General features: G+C 42.7%; 2 protein-coding genes across 42 annotated transcripts in view; one reads left to right on the top strand and one right to left on the bottom strand.

Moving 5' to 3' along the window:
• sn (fascin domain-containing protein singed) overlaps positions 1-16128 on the top strand; it is a 145855-nt gene extending 129727 nt beyond the window's left edge. For all 6 annotated transcript variants that reach the window (XM_086541879.1, XM_086541880.1, XM_043028197.2 and 3 more), the window contains exons 7-10: positions 12509-12665; positions 12801-12965; positions 13248-13381; positions 13857-16128. In XM_086541879.1, coding sequence (XP_086398005.1) covers positions 12509-12665; positions 12801-12965; positions 13248-13381; positions 13857-14059 — 659 coding nt within the window. In that variant the 3' untranslated portion in view covers positions 14060-16128. The remainder of the gene's footprint in view (positions 1-12508; positions 12666-12800; positions 12966-13247; positions 13382-13856) is intronic.
• A 693-nt stretch (positions 16129-16821) lies between these two features.
• Positions 16822-20000, bottom strand: part of LOC122260786 (proton channel OtopLc) — a 142290-nt gene continuing 139111 nt past the window's right edge. For all 36 annotated transcript variants that reach the window (XM_086541854.1, XM_086541856.1, XM_086541848.1 and 33 more), the window contains 5 exons: positions 19979-20000; positions 19501-19765; positions 19114-19276; positions 18806-18943; positions 16822-18381 (listed from right to left, as the gene is read on the bottom strand). The exon at positions 19979-20000 is cut by the window's right edge and continues 138 nt beyond it. In XM_086541854.1, coding sequence (XP_086397980.1) covers positions 18160-18381; positions 18806-18943; positions 19114-19276; positions 19501-19765; positions 19979-20000 — 810 coding nt within the window. In that variant the 3' untranslated portion in view covers positions 16822-18159. The remainder of the gene's footprint in view (positions 18382-18805; positions 18944-19113; positions 19277-19500; positions 19766-19978) is intronic.

The raw sequence follows: 20000 nt of genomic DNA, 5'->3' as shown, positions 1-20000 counted from the left end.
AGAAAATCTGATGTGAAAACCGCAGCTGTTGTTTCCCTTTTTCTTTCTTTGAATAATTGACTTTCCCTCCGGACTTTTTATGTGGGAGCAAAGTGTAGTGTTTTCGAGGGGGGGGGGTGTAGAGGGACGGGGAAGGGGCGTGTGAGTAACATGACAGCCTCACTGCTAAACCAACAAAGGGTCGATTCCAGAGGATGAGATGTTGAAGGAAGAAGGAAAACTTATTTGGTCAAGGACTTCGTATTATTAAATTAAATCTTTATACTATGGAGGAGGAGTCCTATTCGATCGTAGAGGGTACACGACCATAGAAATAATCATTTTACGAATACCAAGTAATATTAATAGAAAAATGAATTAACCCCTTCCCCTCGCTTCGAAAAGGTGTCCCGTTGATACACCGAGACAGCAACACGGCAGCACCTCATTCGCCGACACGCAACGGGTAAACATTTCCCCCGTTGACCCCTTGCCATAATCCAAGACAAATAATCAGCCCAAGACACACGCGTCCTCAAGACTCCCGGGGATTACATTTGAGGGGAAGTGGGCGCCGCACTTGGCCCTTCGACCTTCTCCTTTTCCCCTCGCCCTTCAGCCGGGAATTAAAGACCAGCTGTAGGTGGCGTCGGTGGGTCTTCGGGTTACGTGCTTTTTCTGTTCGAGGATGACTGTGTTTCAGATCGTTTATTTGTTCGTATTGTTTTTTTTATCGTCCTCCCCCCTTTTTTTATTTCTATTCGCCCTTCCTCGCCCCTCATTATCTGGCGCCAGTCGCTCGTTAATGGCATCGAAGAGGGCAAATTATGACCAGGTTGGCACAGGATGGTTGATGGTGCTCTAATGGGCAGGTGCGGCCGATAAAGAGACAGGTTAATGGACTTTCACGGGATAAATGATAATCATAATTGATTATGATGGCAATGCGGCAAATCGAAGGCTTGGGTCGACTCTGTAATTTGATGGTTGGTAAAAAGATAAAGAAAAAAAATGTGCCTATTCCGTGGACAGAGCATATTGTGAGTGGACTAGATCAAAACTGTAGTATAGTGTCAGTATAATTTTTTTTCTTTTTTCTTTTTTCTTTTCTATCTCGGTGCATTTACAAGAGATGTATATTTTATTACGCTACAAATTTGTCCCAAAGACATATAGTAGGCGAGACCGAATGCTATATCCTCACGTTGATTCCTGATGCAATGACCAGATTTACGTTGCAATGGTTGGTTGCATATTCTCACCTTTCGCCTCCGCCCCGTCCCAGGCCACGCTATAAACCCAACTCATAAACCCAACTCATAAACAAGAGATTATAAGGCCCCGGAAGCTCACGGGTCACAAGTTGGACAGCTAAATCGGTTCGTGGGGAGCACGGCGCTGTCCTGAAATGTTTTGTTTTTTTCTTCATATAGCTATTGCTAGGGTAGTTTGTGGGAGATGTGGCTGTTATATTTGAGTGTATTGGCATTTGAAATATGAGTATGGGTGTTTGCGTTTTGTTTGTCGCTTTATTTTTACTTCTTGGGTTTGTTTTCCTCTTTTTTTGTATGCGAGTTCTTTCTGTACTTCTCGGTATTATCTTTAACACTTTATCTCTTCCCATCTCCCTCTCCTCATTTGCTTCTTCCCATTCGCCCTCCGTAATTTTTATTCACCTCCTCCTATTCACTCCTCCTCCTCCTCCTCCTCCTCTTCCTCCTCCTCCTCCTCCTCCTCCTCCTCCTCCTCCTCCTCCTCCTCCTCCTCCTCCTCCTCCTCCTCCTCCTCCTCCTCCTCCTCCTCCTCCTCCTCCTTTCTCCTCTTCCTCCCCTTCCTCTTCTCCTACTTTATTTTCTCCTTCCTCTCCCCTTCTTATCTCCTTCCCCTCTTCACCCCCCGATCTCCCCCTCATCCGCCCTCCTCGCGGGAGCATAAAGAGGTATCGTAAAACCCTCGGAGTGAGGGGTAATTAGAGGGGAGAGCCGAGCCGACGGGGCCGAGCGAGGGGAAAGGGAAGCCTGTGAGACGCTGCGAAATTATTGTTTCCCCCCCTTTTTTTTCTTTTCTTGTCATTTTTTTTTCCTTTTCTCTTTTTTTTTCTTTTCGATTCCCCCTTCTCGCGTGGCAAGTGCTTCTCGTGGCGGGTTTGCAAATGTGTAACTGTATGTGGGTACTTGCATGCATGTATTTAGTAGACTTTGGAAGATCGATTCTATATACACATTTTGGGATTGTGACTTGCTTTTTTTCTGGAGAGAGTTTACAGTTTGAAGTCCTAAATTTAGTCATGGTAACGTGTATGCTTTACTCCTGTGATAGACTTACTAGCAATGTACTAGTCTCCCAAGAATAGGGACTTTTTCTTCTCGGATATTCGTTTGCAAAAGTTTGAGCCGTTTTAAGCCTTTCTTGCTCTGTAATATAAGTTAATTACGCACTATGAGTGTTTTTTTTTCCCAGTAACAATCTAACTCTACATAGGGATCCATATTTTAGCCCGACGCCCCTTTTCCCCTATAAGACTGCAGTTTCCACCTGAGTTGCTACATATGATGACTCTCCCCCGTGAGGACATAATTGTACAGCACTCTCCCTTGACACCCCATTTCACATTACCCTCCGTCGCCGCGTCTATCTCCCCTCCCTCACCTTATCTCCCCCTCTTTCTCCCTCCCTTGGTCTCCCCTCCTCCCCTGAAACATCTGTTTTCCTCATCGTTGACTCCTTTATTTCCTCTTTGTGACCCCCCCCCTAACTTACCTTCCTTCCTTCCTCCCTGCCGCCCACCTCTCCCCTTCCTTCCCCCTTTCTTTTTCTCTTCCCTCTGCTTCCCCTCTCTCCCTCCTTCTCTATTTCCCTCTTTCCTTTCCTCCCTTCCTTCCCTCTTCTCCCTCCCCTCTGCCTTCCTCCCAACCCACCCTCCTTCCCTCCCATCCTCCTCCCTTTCGGGCCCTCCCTCTTCACCCCTCTATAGGATTTACACTTTGATTTGCTCTTGATAGCGTGATTGTACCTTCAAAGGCCTGTTCAGTGATCGCGTTATGAAACCTCGAAAGTTTCCTCGCGTCCATTATCTTCAAAATTACGTTTTATGCGAAACTTCTTCGTCTTTTTTTTATATACTATTTCATAACGTAATCATGTTCGCCTCTTCGCCCACTTTTCCCATTCACTCCATCCGCTTTAGCTTTTCTTTTCGCTCGCTCCAGAGCCTCTCCACTGCAAAGGCTTTACCGCCCCAACGCTCATAATCATTCGTCTACCTGGTCACTGGAGCGGCGATCTCACCTGCTCGCTCGCACCTGGCCTTCTGGAAGGGGGTGGGGCTGGGCTGGAGGGGGAGGGGAGGGGGGAGTAAGTGGTGGAAGGGTTTAGGAAGGGCGGAGTGTGTACAGCGCGTGTTTGTCAGGATGCTGGAGTAGGGAGACGGTAGGTGGAAGCTGAAAAGGAACATCCTCCATTGGGGTTAAAACCGTGAAATATTATGTATAGAGTTATGTTGAGATATGCTATGAATGCAGCAGATATGTTGATATAGAAGATGGCATATTGCTGGAATCCTTTAATTTTATGCAGCTGTATAAGTGTGCAGGTGCGATTGTGGTTTTGTTTCAATGAGGCTGAGACATATGGTGCCAACGCCAAAAGGTGGTCTTTCGGTTTTCCCCCCCATTCCCCTTTCCATTAGCGAGCCCATGGTGCTCATAGGTAACAATTATACCGTCATGAGCAGCGCCTAGCACCATCAGGAATCATGACTGCGCCTCAATTATCATTCGTATGAGCTAGAATTATTGGACGAAAATGATGACTTTCAACCATGTAGGCAGAACGAATAGACCTAGTCAGCACGCGCCAATTCAGACCGCTTGTGATTCCACATTTAGATCGCAAGAGCGGATGCGGTACTTAGGGGAATTGCCAATTCGGGAAAATAACTCGTTATTAACCCTGTTTCACAGTGACCCATTTCAATTTTCTTTTTTTCATTAGCGATCGCAGGGGAGAAAAGCGGGTGGAACTAATGCATGAATGTCAACAGATAAAAAATGCTTTTGTATTTAAAAAAAAGAGCCAAACCGGATGCGCAAAATGTCATTCAGATAAAACATCAAGGCAAGTCGTTAGTATATTAAAAAAACGACGACGACAACTGGAAACCGAAACCCCGCTCCTGAAACGCGAACTCTCATCTGCGAACCGAGTGACTAATTACGTGACAGAGGGAGAGGAAGCCATGCATGGGGGAGGCTGGTGGACGGAGGGACGGCCGGGCGACGCGGAGTTGGTTTTCTTCGTTCGGATGTTATGTTAGGTGTTGGAAGGGCGCTGGGATGCTCTGGAATCCTCCACCCCCCCTCTCTCTCTCTCTCCCTCTCCTCCCTTCCTCCCTTACTCCCTCCCCTTCACCCTCCCTCCCTCCTTCCCTCCCTCCTTCCCTCCCTCCTTCCCTCCCTCCTTCCCTCCCTTAACCCTTCTTCTCCCTCCCTTAGGCTTGTGATTTCAGGAAGCTCGTCGTTCCACGTGCACAATGAGTGAGAAAAGACGTCTTTCTTGTCATGTCACGTCGTGTCACGTCCCAAGGGTAGAATGAAAAGGAAGGAGAGGCTGATGGCAGTTATCTTCCTAGGAGGGTTTGTGTCAGTCAATGGATGTGACACCGTTACAGAAAGAAACGCAATGGTAATTTCTTTATTTTTGTATTCTCCTTTAACATCCGGTCGCCTTTCCCCTCGGCGTTTCCGGTTTGGCGGTGATTGCGGAGTGCTTGAGAGGGAAGTGACGAGGACGAGGAGGGGAGGAAAGCCTGATCCTTATGGCTCTTAAGGGCCACACAAGACAGCGAAGGGCCTCTGAGTGGCTTGTCCTGAGGGATATATGGAAGCTGCTTTTCTGCCTCGTAATGAGAACATTCCAAGTGTTAGTTAAGCCTTTAGGTTAATTTTCTCTCCTTCAAGCTCTCCTTTCTCCTCTTGCCCCTCCTCTCCTTCTCCCCCCCCTGCTCTCACCCCTCTTCACCTACCTTCCCCTCCTCTTGCCCCTCCTCCCCCACCCCCTGCTCTCACCCCTCTTCACCTACCTTCCCCTCCTCTTACCCCTCCTCCCTTCCCCTCCCTACCTCCTCCTCACAACTCCCCTTCCCCCCTCCCCTTACCCTCGTATAACCCGTCTCTCATCCCGTCACTCATGGACCGCTTCGCATATTGTTCCTCAGCTGTTATATTAATGTTTAACTTCCTCATCCTCAAAGGTTTTAGACTTCTGAAAGTTACCATCCTTCTCTGAGCTTCTCGCAAACGTAATTAGTTCCACTCGAAGCTAATCATCGCAGTTCTGGTCTTCATTACGCTATATTTTTTTTTATATCCTTGTGCCTTTCTTGTTGCTATGTTTATTCTTCCTTTTTTTTGTTTTACATTTTTTTTGTTCTCTTTAGTTTGTTTATTTTTCGTTGTCTTTGTTTTCGTCTTCGTTTTTGTCTTCGTTTTTGTCTTCTTTCCCTCCTTCACTGCTGGCTTTCTCTCTCTGACGTCATCATTTTCATCCTCTTTCTGAAGCGGAAATAAACATCCCCTTCGTTTACATATTTTTGCTCCCGAGAATCGGGGAGGAGAGAAGTATGAGAGAAGAGGGAAGTGGGAGGAAGGAAGAAGCTGAGAGGAGATTGGAGTAAGGAAGAAGCAGGGAGGTGGAAGGGAAGAAGAAGCAGGAGAGGGAGTAGGGGGAAGCAGGGAGGAGCAGGAGGATGGAGGAAGGAGGGACGAGGGTGAAAAGGTCGCCATCATAATCATAATGACCGGCGGCGTGGACGCTCCTTCGCTCGCGTCTGTCGCGTCGGGAATGTTCTGGAATCGAATCGCGTCGATAGGAGGCTGTCGGCGCCACGCCATCTCCCGCGACGAAATGGTTATGGAGATGAAGGACTGGGGGAGGGTGGGGGAGGGGAGAAGAGAGAAGAGGGGGAGGGGATGCTGGTGAGATGAAGAATTGGAAAGAGTGAATGGGATTTCGATAATATTGGAAGGACTCGTTTTTGTTCCCAGCCGTTCTTTCTTGTGGTATTTTTTCTACTTTATATATTTTTTTAGAATGAGAAAGCACTTGGAATATTTGTATATATCGGTGTTGTATTCTGTCCTGCATATTTTTTTTTCTATTCTTACGTCACTCTTTTCTGATAATGGCTGGCCACATGGGACATAAAAGTCGCCGCGGCAGTCACGCAGGATAGGGAGGAGGGGGATAAGGAGGGAGGGAGGGGGGAGGGGGGAGGGGGGGAGGACTGAACACGTGCCAGAGGGAGGGGAGGCGATGGTGAATAGCGTAGGGTGGGGGGGGGAAGGGGAAGGGGGAGGGACAGCTGTGAGAACATTATGTGAGGCGCGGGCGAGAAATGTGACTTTGCTTTACTTTGTTTTACTGCATTTCGCTATTACAGCCATAATCCTGAGGGTTGTTTACTTTTGGAATGGACATATCATGGTGTTGAAAGCAAGGATATTGTAGTTGCTTTTTATTTATATATCACGTGATGATGATAAACGGGAAGTTAGGCAAGTCAGGTCGCGTGTAGATATTTAATTAAAGCCCTTTTTAAAGACATAAAATTCCTATGTATCACATTTACCAGACGTTTTCATTCGAAATATGCCAGTTCGTGCATACCCATCTTCCCATGAATACTTTGTCAGTGGGAGTAATATACCAACTGACCAAAGTGTTCAAGGTCGTTTTTAGGCAGCGGCCACGGACTCCACAAACAAGCCTTCATAATTATATTATACGTGGTACCCTTTTCTGATTTTTGGTTTTGGACTCTGAAGGTCTATCGTTCAATCCTCACCGGATTAAGTTTAAAAAAAAATAACCGAGAATCTCTAATTATGTTGTAAACTTAATCGCAGGAAACGGCTTACTAATACCGCTGCGAAGGCTCCACGCTAACACCAACGCTGTCATCTGATACATCGGCAGGAAGTGAGAGCCGATAAGATGTAATGCTCGCCTTCAGTACATCCGCTATGACTGTGCGCTCTGCCAGGTGCTCGTCGCCTCGCTGTCTGTCTGTCTGTATAGCTAGCTGTCTGATTCTTATTACTTTTTTTTGCCTTTGCGTATTTCTTATTATTATTTTCTGTCTTTTCCGTGTCTGTGTGTTTCTGTTGACTAATCTGGCCCTCTGCCCTGTCTCTGCCTCTGCCTCATCCTCTCCTCTCCTCTCCTCATCTCTCCTCATACATCCTCTTCACACACAGACAAACAAACAAATAAACACCTACCTACAACCAACAACCAAAGAGAAAGAAAACACAAGCACAAAGTTCCGCCAACAGCTCAAGTCCACACTACTCTCCATCCTCCTCCGACTCGTGCATAAACGGGAGCTAACGAGGAGTATGGGAGGCAAACACGCACCGTTTAGGGCGGGACAGAAAGCTCTTGATGTCTAAGAAGGCGGTTGTTGCAGATTATGATGGAAGAGAGGGAGGTGGGACCAGTGGAAGGAGGAGAGAGAGAGGAGAGGGGAAAGGGAGTGGGGAGAGGATGGAAGGCGAGAGAATAGAAGAGGGCATGGGAGAAAATAGAAGAGGGTATGGGAGAGAATAGAAGAGGGCATGTCGGTGAATACAAGAGGGAAGGAGAATAAGAGAAGAGAGGAGGAGAATAGAAGAGGGAAGGGGGGAATAGAAGAGGGCATGGGAGAGAATAGAAGCGGGAAGGGGAGAGAATAGAAGAGGGAAGGAGGAGAATAGAAGAGGGAAGAGGGGCGTGTGAGAAGAGAAGAAGGAAGGGGGAGAAGAAAAGAACAAGGGGCTGGGGAAGAAAGAGAGAAGAGAAGAGGAGAGAGCAGGAGTACGTCCATATTAATATCTGGATTTAGTGCGGTCTTCTGTCAATAGACCCCCAGGGAATATTTCGGCCTCTGGAAAAACGCAAAGCAGGTGGTTCGCGTGCCTTGTTTATGCAGTTTTCGTTTGAGCTTTTCTCTCTCCTTATTCCAAAGGCTTACTCCCGATTTCTTCAACTGACTCGGCATGAAAGTGTGTCAAGGCTCGTTGATACGGAAAGAGAAAATGCCGCAGAGAAACCGAGAAAGCGGGGAGCTGCGAAGTGACATGCGGTATGGGCGGAGGTAGGGTGCCGGCTGGTGATGTCATGTGCCATATGTTGAGGGGAGAGCCGACCTGCCGCGCCGCCCTCGGCTCCTGTGGCCGATTTATGTGCCTACTGTATTGGGGGAGATGCGATTTACGTCGAATTGGGAGATATCAGAGTACTTTTGTATAGTGGATCTCTCTCCAGGGAAATAAACATTTTTTTAGGGATTCCCGACATTAAAAGAAATTATTAGAAAAAAACAACAACAGCGGGACAGAGGTTCTTGGCGACGGTGCTTGACGTGCCTTTCCAAGCGAACGTGCTGTGGCATTTCCCTTGTCCTCCCCCAGCGACGTGACCGGTAGAGCTTGCGGTTCTCGGTTTCCACCGGCTGCCTTGGTGTTAAACTGTGGCTCGCGGGTGGTCACGATAGCGGGAGTGACCGCGCTCAGCGCCGTGGGTCCTCGCTTTGTTTGTTGGACGACTGGCTCCATCCAAAATGCTACCTCTAATCGGGGTAGAAAACGTCTAGTTTTTTATACTCTCTATATATTAACTAGAACATAACACAATCATTTATTCATTCATCTTACATAAAATAATGATAACTGTGAATATCCGTACGCACTCATTCCATTGCAAGGACAATAATTCTCATATGAGGAAGTACCGGCAATGTGTCTTCCTCTTGCCTTTATCCGCGAAATTATGCAAGGGATCTATATATCATGTGTCAAGTTCCGTACCTCGAATTGCAGGAAATTTCCTTAACGAATGTTGAGTGACAGCTTGATCTAAGCTGCCTCCTCCTTCCTCTCTCCTTCTCTCTCACTCCCTTCCTCGCTCCCTCCCTCCCTGACCTCCCCTCCCACCCTCCCTTCTTCATTGATTGGAAGCCACTACTGCCCCCCCCCTCCCCCCGCCCTCTCCCCACTTTCATTCTCCGCTCCTCATTCTGGCATTTGCAAATATGCCTCCCTCAGATTTTTGGTATTTTGCATTGGTGTTGCGCAGAATATTCATCATATTTGGGATATTTTTTCCACGAGTTCCTCGGTTTGAAGAATGGTGCGAATGTTTTATTTTAGTGGGATGAGAATAAATTGAAAGGAGGATGAAGCTAAGAAGTCATAGACATGAAAATTGAAATAGATTTTGAATGAGATGAGTAGCAAAGAAAAATAAAATCTAGAAGAGGTTCTAAAGTTACTAAAGAATCATGTGTAAATGAAAAGAAGAGGGAGGAATTTTACTCCCGAATAAAAGAAATGGGAAAAGCACGAGAGAGGAAGGGCTGATAGTGTAGGGGAGGGATGGCTAGCGAGGTCAGGAGCATTTGAATTATCGAAGGGCCTGGGTTTGGCCAAGTTAAAGGTGGAAGCGAGGACTAGGCATGTCTATGATTCATTGTTATGGGCTGTGCCGTGTTGGAAGGATTCATAACAATCGGTATAATTTAGACTGTTCTTCATATGAAAACAAATACAAGCTCGCTCACTCACTCTTGCACTCATTATGTATGTCTATCTTACCCGCGCTCCTGGCTTCACTTGTTCGTGGACTCAGGAATTGCACTCGTCTCTACAAAAAAGTGGGAAAAAAACGTAGATTAAAGTTTTTGTTGCTTAGATGACGAAGGGGAATCTTGCATGCTAGCACAAAATGTAGCGAGTAATTTCCCCATTTTTTTCATTAATGGTGGAATAGCCTGTCATAACTCTTGTAATAAAAGGCGCTTCTTATCATATTACAGACCATAGACTGTATTTCATTCGACAACCAAATCTCCCAGCGACACAGCTGTAGAATCCATTCCCGCTTCCTGTATTGTGTATTTAGTTTTCTTACTAGACTGCCTCTCGACGTGATTCCGTCGCCATAGCTTTCTCTCTCGTCCGCGTCGTTGTGCGCGACTCGCTCCTTTCTTCTTCTTTTGTTTCTTCTGCTCACTTCTCACAGTTGTTCCTTCATCAAAAGGGCGTAAGCCGGCCTAGATTAAGCTCCTTTTCCTTATGTATGCAAGATTACAAGCTCTGGGATTATATGGAGTCGATTTCACATTCCTGTTAATTTTTCAAGGTGGCAAATTAGGGTTAGGAAATATGTAGATACCCGAAGGCATAGTCATGGTCGTACGTTCCATTGCAGTGCACCTCCTGTGGCAGTTCGCTGTCGCCAGGTGGCCGTAATCCTTTGCGTAGGGCTTGCCTCGTGTACTAGTGACGACAAGTAGCTTTTGCCAAGTTATAAAAGAAATGTCAGATTCGGGGGGAAAGTCTCACAGACTTATATGGACTTTAAAGTTCAAATTGAGTACAGTTTGAAGAAAATTGCAAGCTGATTCTTAGGTGGAACTTTGCTAGTAAAAGCAAAGGAGAACTTCCGACGTTACAGTTAATCGGTTCAGCTAAATGGGTTTGTATTGTCGTTAAGAAAGAAAAGGTTCTCCGCTTTGAAATCTCACTATTCAGAATCCCAGGTGAGAGTGAAACCTGGCCGTTTGTTTTGGGGCTGCCTTTGACTTGGTTGTTTTTCGGGGTTGGAGCGACATCATTACGGAAATGTGGGGCTTTCCACCTCGACACCTAGCTCCCCGCCACACAAAGCATCGTCACACGAGCTTTGTGTTTTAGTTTGTAATCGGGCGAAACTTGTGCGCGTTCCTTTAGTTAGGGCCAGGAATTGATAGACAAAAAAGAAAGCCTTTCGGATTTGGTAGAAGCTTTGACATCTTTCTCAGGCTTTTTTTTTACAATGTAAATTGTTCCTTAAATAAACTTTTGAGATTAAACGCTTTCCCAATTTTTATCTCCACTTGTCTGTTTTTTTCAGTTTATCTATATATCTGTATCGTCACACACCCTCTTTCCTTCCCTCCCTTCCTCTCTTACTCCCTCCCTTCCTCTCTTACTCCCTCCCTTCCTCTCTTCCTCCCTCCCTTCCTCTCTTACTCCCTCCCTTCCTCTCTTACTCCCTTTCCTCCTCTCCTCATTTCCTCCCTTTCCTCCTCTCCTCATTTCCTCCCTTTCCTCCTCTCCTCATTTCCTCCCTTTCCTCCTCTCCTCATTTCCTCCCTTTCCTCCTCTCCTCATTTCCTCCCTTTCCTCCTCTCCTCATTTCCTCCCTTTCCTCCTCTCCTCATTTCCTCCCTTTCCTCCTCTCCTCATTTCCTCCCTTTCCTCCTCTCCTCATTTCCTCCCTTTCCTCCTCTCCTCATTTCCTCCCTTTCCTCCTCTCCTCATTTCCTCCCTTTCCTCCTCTCCTCATTTCCTCCCTTTTCCTTTTTCCTCCCTTCCTCTCTTTCTTCCTTTCGTCTGTCATGGTTTCAAACTGCCATTTTGATAATCGGTTTTGTTTATATATAATAAGTGGACGGCGTTGCCAGTTCCCTCCTTCCCGTCGGGGAAAATTATCCACTAAGGAAGTTCCCGAAACGCTGATTCACGTCTCATTCCCTACCACCCTTTCTACACTACAAAAGATCGCTATTCTCTGCTTGTGGCCGCTGTTGGTCGCGGGTGACTGTTGCCTGGGTTTTGTCTCGTGGCTCTCCTCTCCCTCATTTGTACCGTCGAAGGCAAAATGGAGAATGATGAACGATCTGTGGCCGTAGAGGAGTCCTACCTCTCCTACGGACCTTTCGGATTTCCCCGAGGGATAGGGCGTCGGGAGGGTGGAACTGGCACTAGCAGTGGTGTATTGATATGGTCAGGACATCGATTCACAGCCTCCCTCTGTCTGAGCATGGGTTTGGAAGAGGAGGAACCCCGCGGTCGAACAAGGGACCAATTGTATCCTGTCCAGACCTGCAGCCCGTTTGAAGGACGGGCGACTGGCCAAGGGCAGTCACGACGATGTATCTGGGACCGTGGTCGCTCGCTGGCGTATTGAATTGTGTTGGAGATCACTGCGAAGTTGAGCTTTGGTTTATTGTGTGCAATATTTGATTGCGCTAATTTGATTTTGTCATGCAACCAGGATGGTCAGGAACCTAGTGGGATGCATGATGCATCAGAAATTAGTATTGTGTTGATAGTGTTAGTAAGATGGTTGTACTAAGTCCAATGTTTATGCTTATTATGAATGAAAATAAAATGCAAAAATCCCTAATATATAAAATCATAGTCAATCTAGCTTTGCGATGTGAATGTAGGGTGTTGGGAACTGCGAGTGCGAGAGGTGTCGTGGCGATAGCGTGACGATCGGACACACAAGACGGATCACATACAGATCGTGACCTTACGTTCTCAGAAAAGCTGCCCTAGGCTTTAATTCACCTAGTCGTTCCCCCTACTTTTGTGATTGTCGCTGTTCACTTGAAGATCATGGCTGGCAATAAAATACATCCCTGCTGTTCCACATTAAATTAGACACATTTTACCCCTGCTCTTGAAAGTGTCTAATGAAACCTTCTCTTTTCATCTTTCAGGAGTGGACGTGACCGCCAACCAAGAAGAGATCTCAGACCACGAAAAGTTCCAGCTGGAATATGACTCTGCTACAAAGCGCTGGTACGTGCGCACCATGCAAGACAAGTACTGGACCCTGGAGGCTGGCGGCGGCATCCAGGCTAACGCCAACAAGCCGTGAGTAATACGAATTCTACGTATATAACAGAAGTTCACCGTGAATAACTGATAACTGATAACCTTTGATAACTGAAGTAGGTGCTGCATTGACATAATAATGAAACTACATGACACAACCTTCTTTCCCTACAGAACATCCAACGCACTCTTCACTTTCCACTGGCAAGCAGATGGGTCGGTGGCATTCCAGGCAAACAACGGCAAATACATTGCAACCAAAAAATCTGGCCATCTCTTTGCCAACGCTGATTCCCCCGACGATGAGAGCGCTCGATTCTACTTCTATCTTATCAATAGGTAAGACTATAGCAACAGCAAATGAACCAAGGACTTTTTTCTTTCTTTCTGATGATTATGCATTTATCTAACATGATACATAACGTTGAAACCTTGTGTCATTTTAGGGTACTTTGAAAATATTGTGTGCAAAAAAATCTATGTTGTCAAGGTTCAAGATGTAAGAAAGAGTATTAAATGGTCATACATATTTTACACATGGGTACCAATTTATATTTAGTTAGGAAAATTGTGTTCAAAATTTTATGAATAGTCGGAATTGACATAACATATCTCCCACAGGCCTGTGTTGGTGCTGAAGGGAGAACAAGGCTTTGTTGGCTACAGGATAAACACGTTGAAGATGGAGTGCAATAAAGCCAACTACGAGACCATCCGCGTAGAGAAGGGTGACCACGGACAAGTATACTTCAGAGGTAAGCTAATCAAATCTTGCTCTTTGTGTCCAACATGGGCCTGACACACATAGGCCACTTACTGCACTAACCATACTTTGTTTATCATGATTGATTGGTCTCTTGTCTTTTGAGAATATCACTTGTTTATTTTTTTGTCTTTTATGTATATTTCTTTTCAACAAATTTTAAGTGGGTCCTTTTTTATCTCATACACTAGTTATGGCTGTATAGAGTATATTTTAATCATACCATATATGACACCCCATTCTTGGAAATATGAAAATTGTGATTTTGGTTAGTGTTTTTGTATACTTAACACCTAAAAGGATGTAAATTTATGTACACATGACAAACTTATTTGTTATATGTATGTTCGTGTAAGTGTAATAAATTCAAGAAGTAATAATGACATAGTTTTCAATATAGATGGCTTTACTGATGTTTTTTTTACTTGACAAAAAGCACAACTTATTCATAATTATTTGTCTTTCAGGTCAGCAAGGTGGCTATTGGCATGCATGTGGAGATGGCATCATGGCCGACTCTGAGGTCCCAGAAGGATTCTTTATTGAACTCCGTGAAGCCACAAGGATGTGCCTGAAGAATTCCTCTGGTCAATATATTGTTACTGAGAAAAATGGAGGCTTTAAACTTGGGGATACAGATCCCTCAAGGGCTACCCTATGGGAGTTCTAAATCACTTGGCCAGTTATCTCATAAAACTAGGGAGCTAAGTTGATCCTGCCATGTCGGAATCTGCTCCATTACTATTAAAGTTTAAAAAATAATATTTACATTAATGCTGAAGACCTGGCAACAAAGTCGATTTATATGCACAAGGTCTTAGGCTAATAGACAGAGTGTCAGTGTCCATGTAAATTAGCAAGGAGATGGGCTGTCAGATCCCTATCTTGTTGCTATTTTCATCCCTTTTTTAAACATTTATTCAAGGTGTGTTGAAGTAAATGCTCATTTATCTCCTAAAGCCCTTGAGTGACATTTGTATTAATTATTTTCTAAAGGAATGTATGATGTGAATGTATCCCCCAGACCTAGATTATGTGTAAATTAAAAGTGATATACACACTTGTTGAATTTGTTCAGATATTTTGAGTTTAATTTGAAGAAACTTTTATCACTTTTATTTTGGTGGTCATTTAGTGTTGCTTAGACAATAAAGACGGTCAAAGCATATGTACTACCTAGTCGTAAGGTCATAATTATGAGTGTTTAACAAATACCACCCTTATATCACTGGAAACTACTTGATTCAGAGTATAAATTTCTTTTGTTATTGGCAAGGTTTAATTTTTTTTATTAGACTTTGCCATATCATAATTTCATTGGAAGTCTGGAAAAAATTAATGATTGGATATTGTGTGCAACCAAAGTTTTTTATATCAGTGTTTGTACAAGTAACTAAGCTGGTAGGTGATGCTATATGTAAATATTGTCATTATTGACATTGCTTCCATGAGTCTCTAGGCTAAGTCAGATAACTTGTACTTAATTTCTACTTTTTTACTGTTTCTACTTGTAACTGTTGTCCTTTCATTTCTTAAAAGAAAATTATCTGTACTGGAAAATACTTATGTTCGCAAATTATGCTGAATAATAGCACACTTTCATTAACATACAAATCAGTGGGATAGTTACACCCCAGCAATAAGCACAAGTTAGATCATTCAGCAGTTGATAATGTCGCTTGCTTAGTCCTAGGCTGCTGGTAGTCCTCAACTTACCAGAAATTAGTGGGTACAGGTGCATGACTTCAAAGTGCCCAGTATTGTCTATAAGAATAAGCATAAACAAGCAGTCAACAATTTCATTTCCTTTCATTCTATAATGAGATCAGATTGTTCCCTTTGACATGTCTGCTCTTGCAGCACCCCAGACCAGGAATATGACAATCTTATTTCTAAAGAACAAAAAGTAATCAGAGACTTTTGGAGGCAACTGTAAAGAGAACAGACCATGGACAAAGTTGTGCAAGGCTGTTCATGGTTTCCAACCCTAAAATATATAGTGGATTACACCTGTGTATTTTGCTGTAAGGCACCTTATAGGTCTCACACTTTGGTCTTGCCAGCAGCCTCCTTGCTCTTGGTGTTATCCCCGCAGCCTCAGGCAGCGGTAACCAGCCAATGCATTTATGGAAGGAAAGCCCGACCCAGGACAGTTCGTGGCCCATCCCTCCAGAGAGAGAGCCCCAGCTGTGCCCACCTACGCTACACCTGCCCATGTGCCCTGCTTTGTGTTGCACTTCCTTTAACACATGTTCTCTCTTGTCCCTGTTAACCAACAAGTAACCAACAGGTTTAGGCTTGTGCTAAATACAACATAGGATACTACTGTGAACTACCTGTGTATGTATTGTCATTTTATTTGGCTAAGGATTGACTATGTTGATGTTATAGTATTGCTGTTGTAAACAATGTCTTCTATGAAGTATGAGATGTAGCAGTACCATTATCAACAGATATGATGGCTTAATTTTGCCTGGCAGTTTTAATCTACCTGTGATAAACACTGCCAAGAACAGGCATTTTTGGGTGTGGTCATAAGTGCGTCCGTCAGCACAGCTGGTTGCAAATTGCCTCCGTTCCTTTCATGTTCTTGTCTGTCGTAGTGAATGCAAAATTAGTTTGTATTTAATAGTCCTTTGTATGATGCGCTTTAGATTGTAGGGTACACATTATTTTATTTATTGCATTATTGTATAGCATATCATATAAACGGCTTCTTAATAAAATAAGCAAATTACTTATCTTTGTTTTCTTATCCTTTAGAATTAGATGGTTATATAACCTTATATATCAGCACTGAATTCACTAAGTTCCTGTATCAATGTGTATCAATGTTGCTTAGTCTGGAGACCTAATTTGTGTGAGTAATGTGTGGCTTCTGCTGTGGTGGATAAAAGGTAAAATCAGATAAGTAGAGAAATCATCCAGTTAGTAAACAATTACTATTGTTTTTAAACTAACAAACAGAGGAAATTAACAATAGGCTGTATGTAATGAAACCAAGAGAAAATCAAGTGTGACAAGTCTTTTTTTTTTATTCATTCTTTTTTTTTATTATTGATAGACGCTAATAGACGCATAAAAATAACGTTGTTCAGACATGGGATTTTAATTCATATAGGAATGAACTTTCTACAGTTACAAGTTAACCCCTTCATAACAAATGAAGTGACATCCACATCAAGTGTTGCCTGGTCTTCACACCAAATGATGTGAATGTTCCATCAAAGCTTATTGTTGGGTGTTCCTGCCTGGTGATGTGAAATGATGTTATAATATGTGTTGTGTTGTACTGTGGCTTGTGGTAGCAGTGTGCCACCACCTCAGCATACAAAAATCCCTGAAAGCAAGTTCTACGACCTGTGAATACATCCAGTGGGATGGCCACGTGCAGCTGAATCGGCCCCATCATCAACAGGTTAATAAAATAAGTTATAAATGATAAATTAGCTATATATTTTATATCTAGTATCCTTTATAAATAACATACATACATACATAACATTGTTTATGATTTAGCTAAAAACTTCAATTCATAATTTCCCTTCTTCAATTCTGAGGATGTAAGTACATTGCATACTACATTGTTAATAAAATTTTACTGTGTTCAGTTTCTGATCTTTCAAGTGGCTCTGAAATATGTAAACAGCATTTTCAGTTTCACAAATTTACTTCAAAGTAAAAAGAGTAACTTAAAAACATTAACCTTTTATGATTACCCTAAAGTGCAACTTCAAGTTGTATTAGGGGAAGTTAGGTTAAAAGATCAAATTAATGACCTAGAGAACTGTACTATTTTCTTGCTATACTGCACAATTATAATGTTTCTTAAGAAAAAAACAAGGCAAGAACTGGATATATATGTATATTAAAATTGGTTCTTTATATCAGCTATGACCTAAATCTAAGTAAAATGCACATTAAAAAGAATGTTTTCTGCTGCATTTAAAACCTTACCTAACTATTGTCAGCTAATGAAATAAGTAATCATAGGTGACAGAATCATGAAAAAAGTTAAAATATTCCTAAAAGTAGTATAATTTATATACAAAGAGAAAGAAGTCCTTTGTTAATATATTTTATAATATGTCAACAGATAAGATTATCTACACAGTACATTGTGTAAAGGACCATAATGAACACTCCAATCTCTCATCCAGAGAAATGAAGGTTCGTTAGATTCAAATGCTGCTTAAATGAAACACAGTATGTCTCACGGAATTATCTACATGTAGAGAGAAAATGAAGAAATACTATAATAGATAAAGTGAGTCATATCTAGGCTAAATATATTAGGTATAAAGTGAGTCCTACCAGGATCATACGGTTTCCTGTATCCTCATTTGAGAATTATGAATTAGTCATAAAACTATATATTCCAAGAAAAGGCAAACTAATCATTATTAGAATCAGAGACTGTTTTGGAAACATTGTTACCCAACAGTCAATGCAATTTGATGCGAATCAAACTTTAAACATGTGCAAATTACTTTTTTTTCAGTCATTCACTTGTCTTATAACTGGTTATGATATTTACAGTTCTTAATCAAAATAATGCAACTGTACAATAAGTTGAATTTTTTCATATTTACAAATATCTGATGTGTAGTTCTGATCCTAAACCAGAACTCACATGTCCGTTCTCTCAAGACATGAATGTATCTGTGCTCGTCATCAAACTATCTTACAAGTTCTTAAAATAAATGTAGGCCTTTGTACTTATATGGCTCAAGATTGTCTTGCGTCAATTCTAGATTATGCATGAGCATACTAGTAGTCATTTTTTAACTTGTACGATCTCTTCCAAATTTCACACAGGCAGACAGTCACATGGAAACGGTAAAAGATGGCAAGTGGCATGGATACGTGGGATATGATGGTCCAAGCCCAGATGCCGTAGAAGTTCAGCTGAGTGGGATGGGCATCAGCACGGGAGGTTTCAAAGGTGTTGATGGCCCACATGGCTAGGTTGCATACCAGTAAAAATGTTACCTGAAATATATGGGAAATTAGAGATGCACACTGACTGATAGATTTACTGATTTATTGCTTCTGAAAAGGATTATATAACTGGCATTGAATACAGACTTAACCCACTCACGACGGGGGCATTCCAGCCTTGAATGTCACAATGCCGGGGCGTTCAAATTATTAGGCCTAAATCAATTAAATGGCTGGCACAATACTGTGCCGCCCGGCCGCTCGGCTTTTGAATGAGCGGTACAGTACTGTACCACTCGTCCAGAGAGGGTTAAGCAGGAAATGGTATCTGCTAACAGCTGTATTCATACTATTTCCTATCATATCTAGCTATAAAATAAAAAAAAAACTATGGTTCAGTAAAAGTAATCAAGTCTTGTAAAATTAAAATGATAATAACATAAATTTTGCATGTTAGTCCTTTTGTTTTGCTCACCATCTCTCTGCCTGGTTTACGTTGAAGCTGATCGTGGTTGTAGCAGCACCGACGGGAGGCATCCAAAATAAAGATGGTTTGCAGAGTGGTTTGGATCAGAGTGATAATTGAAGACAGAAGAGGTAGAATCAAATTATCCTGGAGTCAAGAAAACAAAATCATTCATTATTTTCATATCCATGTACGTGAAACCATATACTAATAATCAACAAATATGATATTTGGAGCGGAAATAGAGAGTACAATTGATTTCTTAATGACAGGTATATACAAACATTAATACTAATACAGGGTTAAAGTTTCCTTACAGTCATGGTGAAGTGGCCTCCGATGACAGTGAATGAAGTGTAAATGTATACTCCAGTCTGAGCAATAAGCAGGAGAATGTTGTCAAGCTCGATGTCTCCTTCTGGTATAAACTCCAGTTCTCGCATCTGGATCATTCCTATCACAACTGTGACACTTGCAACACTAGCAAGGAAAGAGAATAAAATCAGTCATGGGTCATGAAATCGTTACTGTAATGCATACCTAATTTGCCCATTGAGTAAAGAGGGAGAAAAGGTTCATCCAAGACACAGCAGTTGGATGTGTAAAACATGGAATGCATCCTTACATAATTACATCTATACATAGAGATTGTATCAACCTTAAAATAGCACTGAAAGCCAATACAGCAATAAAAGTTTCCTTACCCATAAACTGATACCTCAATTATGTTTGCCTCCATTATGGCTACATCTTTATAGTCTTCATTGTTAATGAGAACAAAGAATAGTATCAGTGAGATGATGGTGAGAACAAGAACAAGGATGCCCATGAAGAGTCCACGGTTGGCATGAGCACAGTCCACAGAGTAATGGTGACGAGCCTTTCTTGCAACATAGGTGGAGATGTCTGAATCACCATCATATGTAACTTCTGGCTTGTTGATATTCTTCCATATTACATAAAGAACACCTGCAGAGGAGAACGAAATTGTTCTTCACTGAGGATCTACACACTTTACAACACTATATGACTAGGACAAAAGGCTGTTGGGTTATATTAACTGCCAAATGTTTGTGAACGTTTAGTTATATTGCACTATATAAATTCATAATTAATATTTTTAAACAATGTGCCTCATTTACTAAGAACAGAATGACTCATTTTTCGCTAGATAATACTAACCAGCACAGAGAAGTGAATACTC

This window comes from Penaeus japonicus, unplaced genomic scaffold, assembly GCF_977035675.1.
Source record: "Penaeus japonicus unplaced genomic scaffold, GWHDUDI00000001_assembly GWHDUDI00000011, whole genome shotgun sequence".
Classification (NCBI taxonomy): domain Eukaryota; kingdom Metazoa; phylum Arthropoda; class Malacostraca; order Decapoda; family Penaeidae; genus Penaeus; species Penaeus japonicus.
This window is presented reverse-complemented; position numbering and strand designations above follow the sequence as displayed.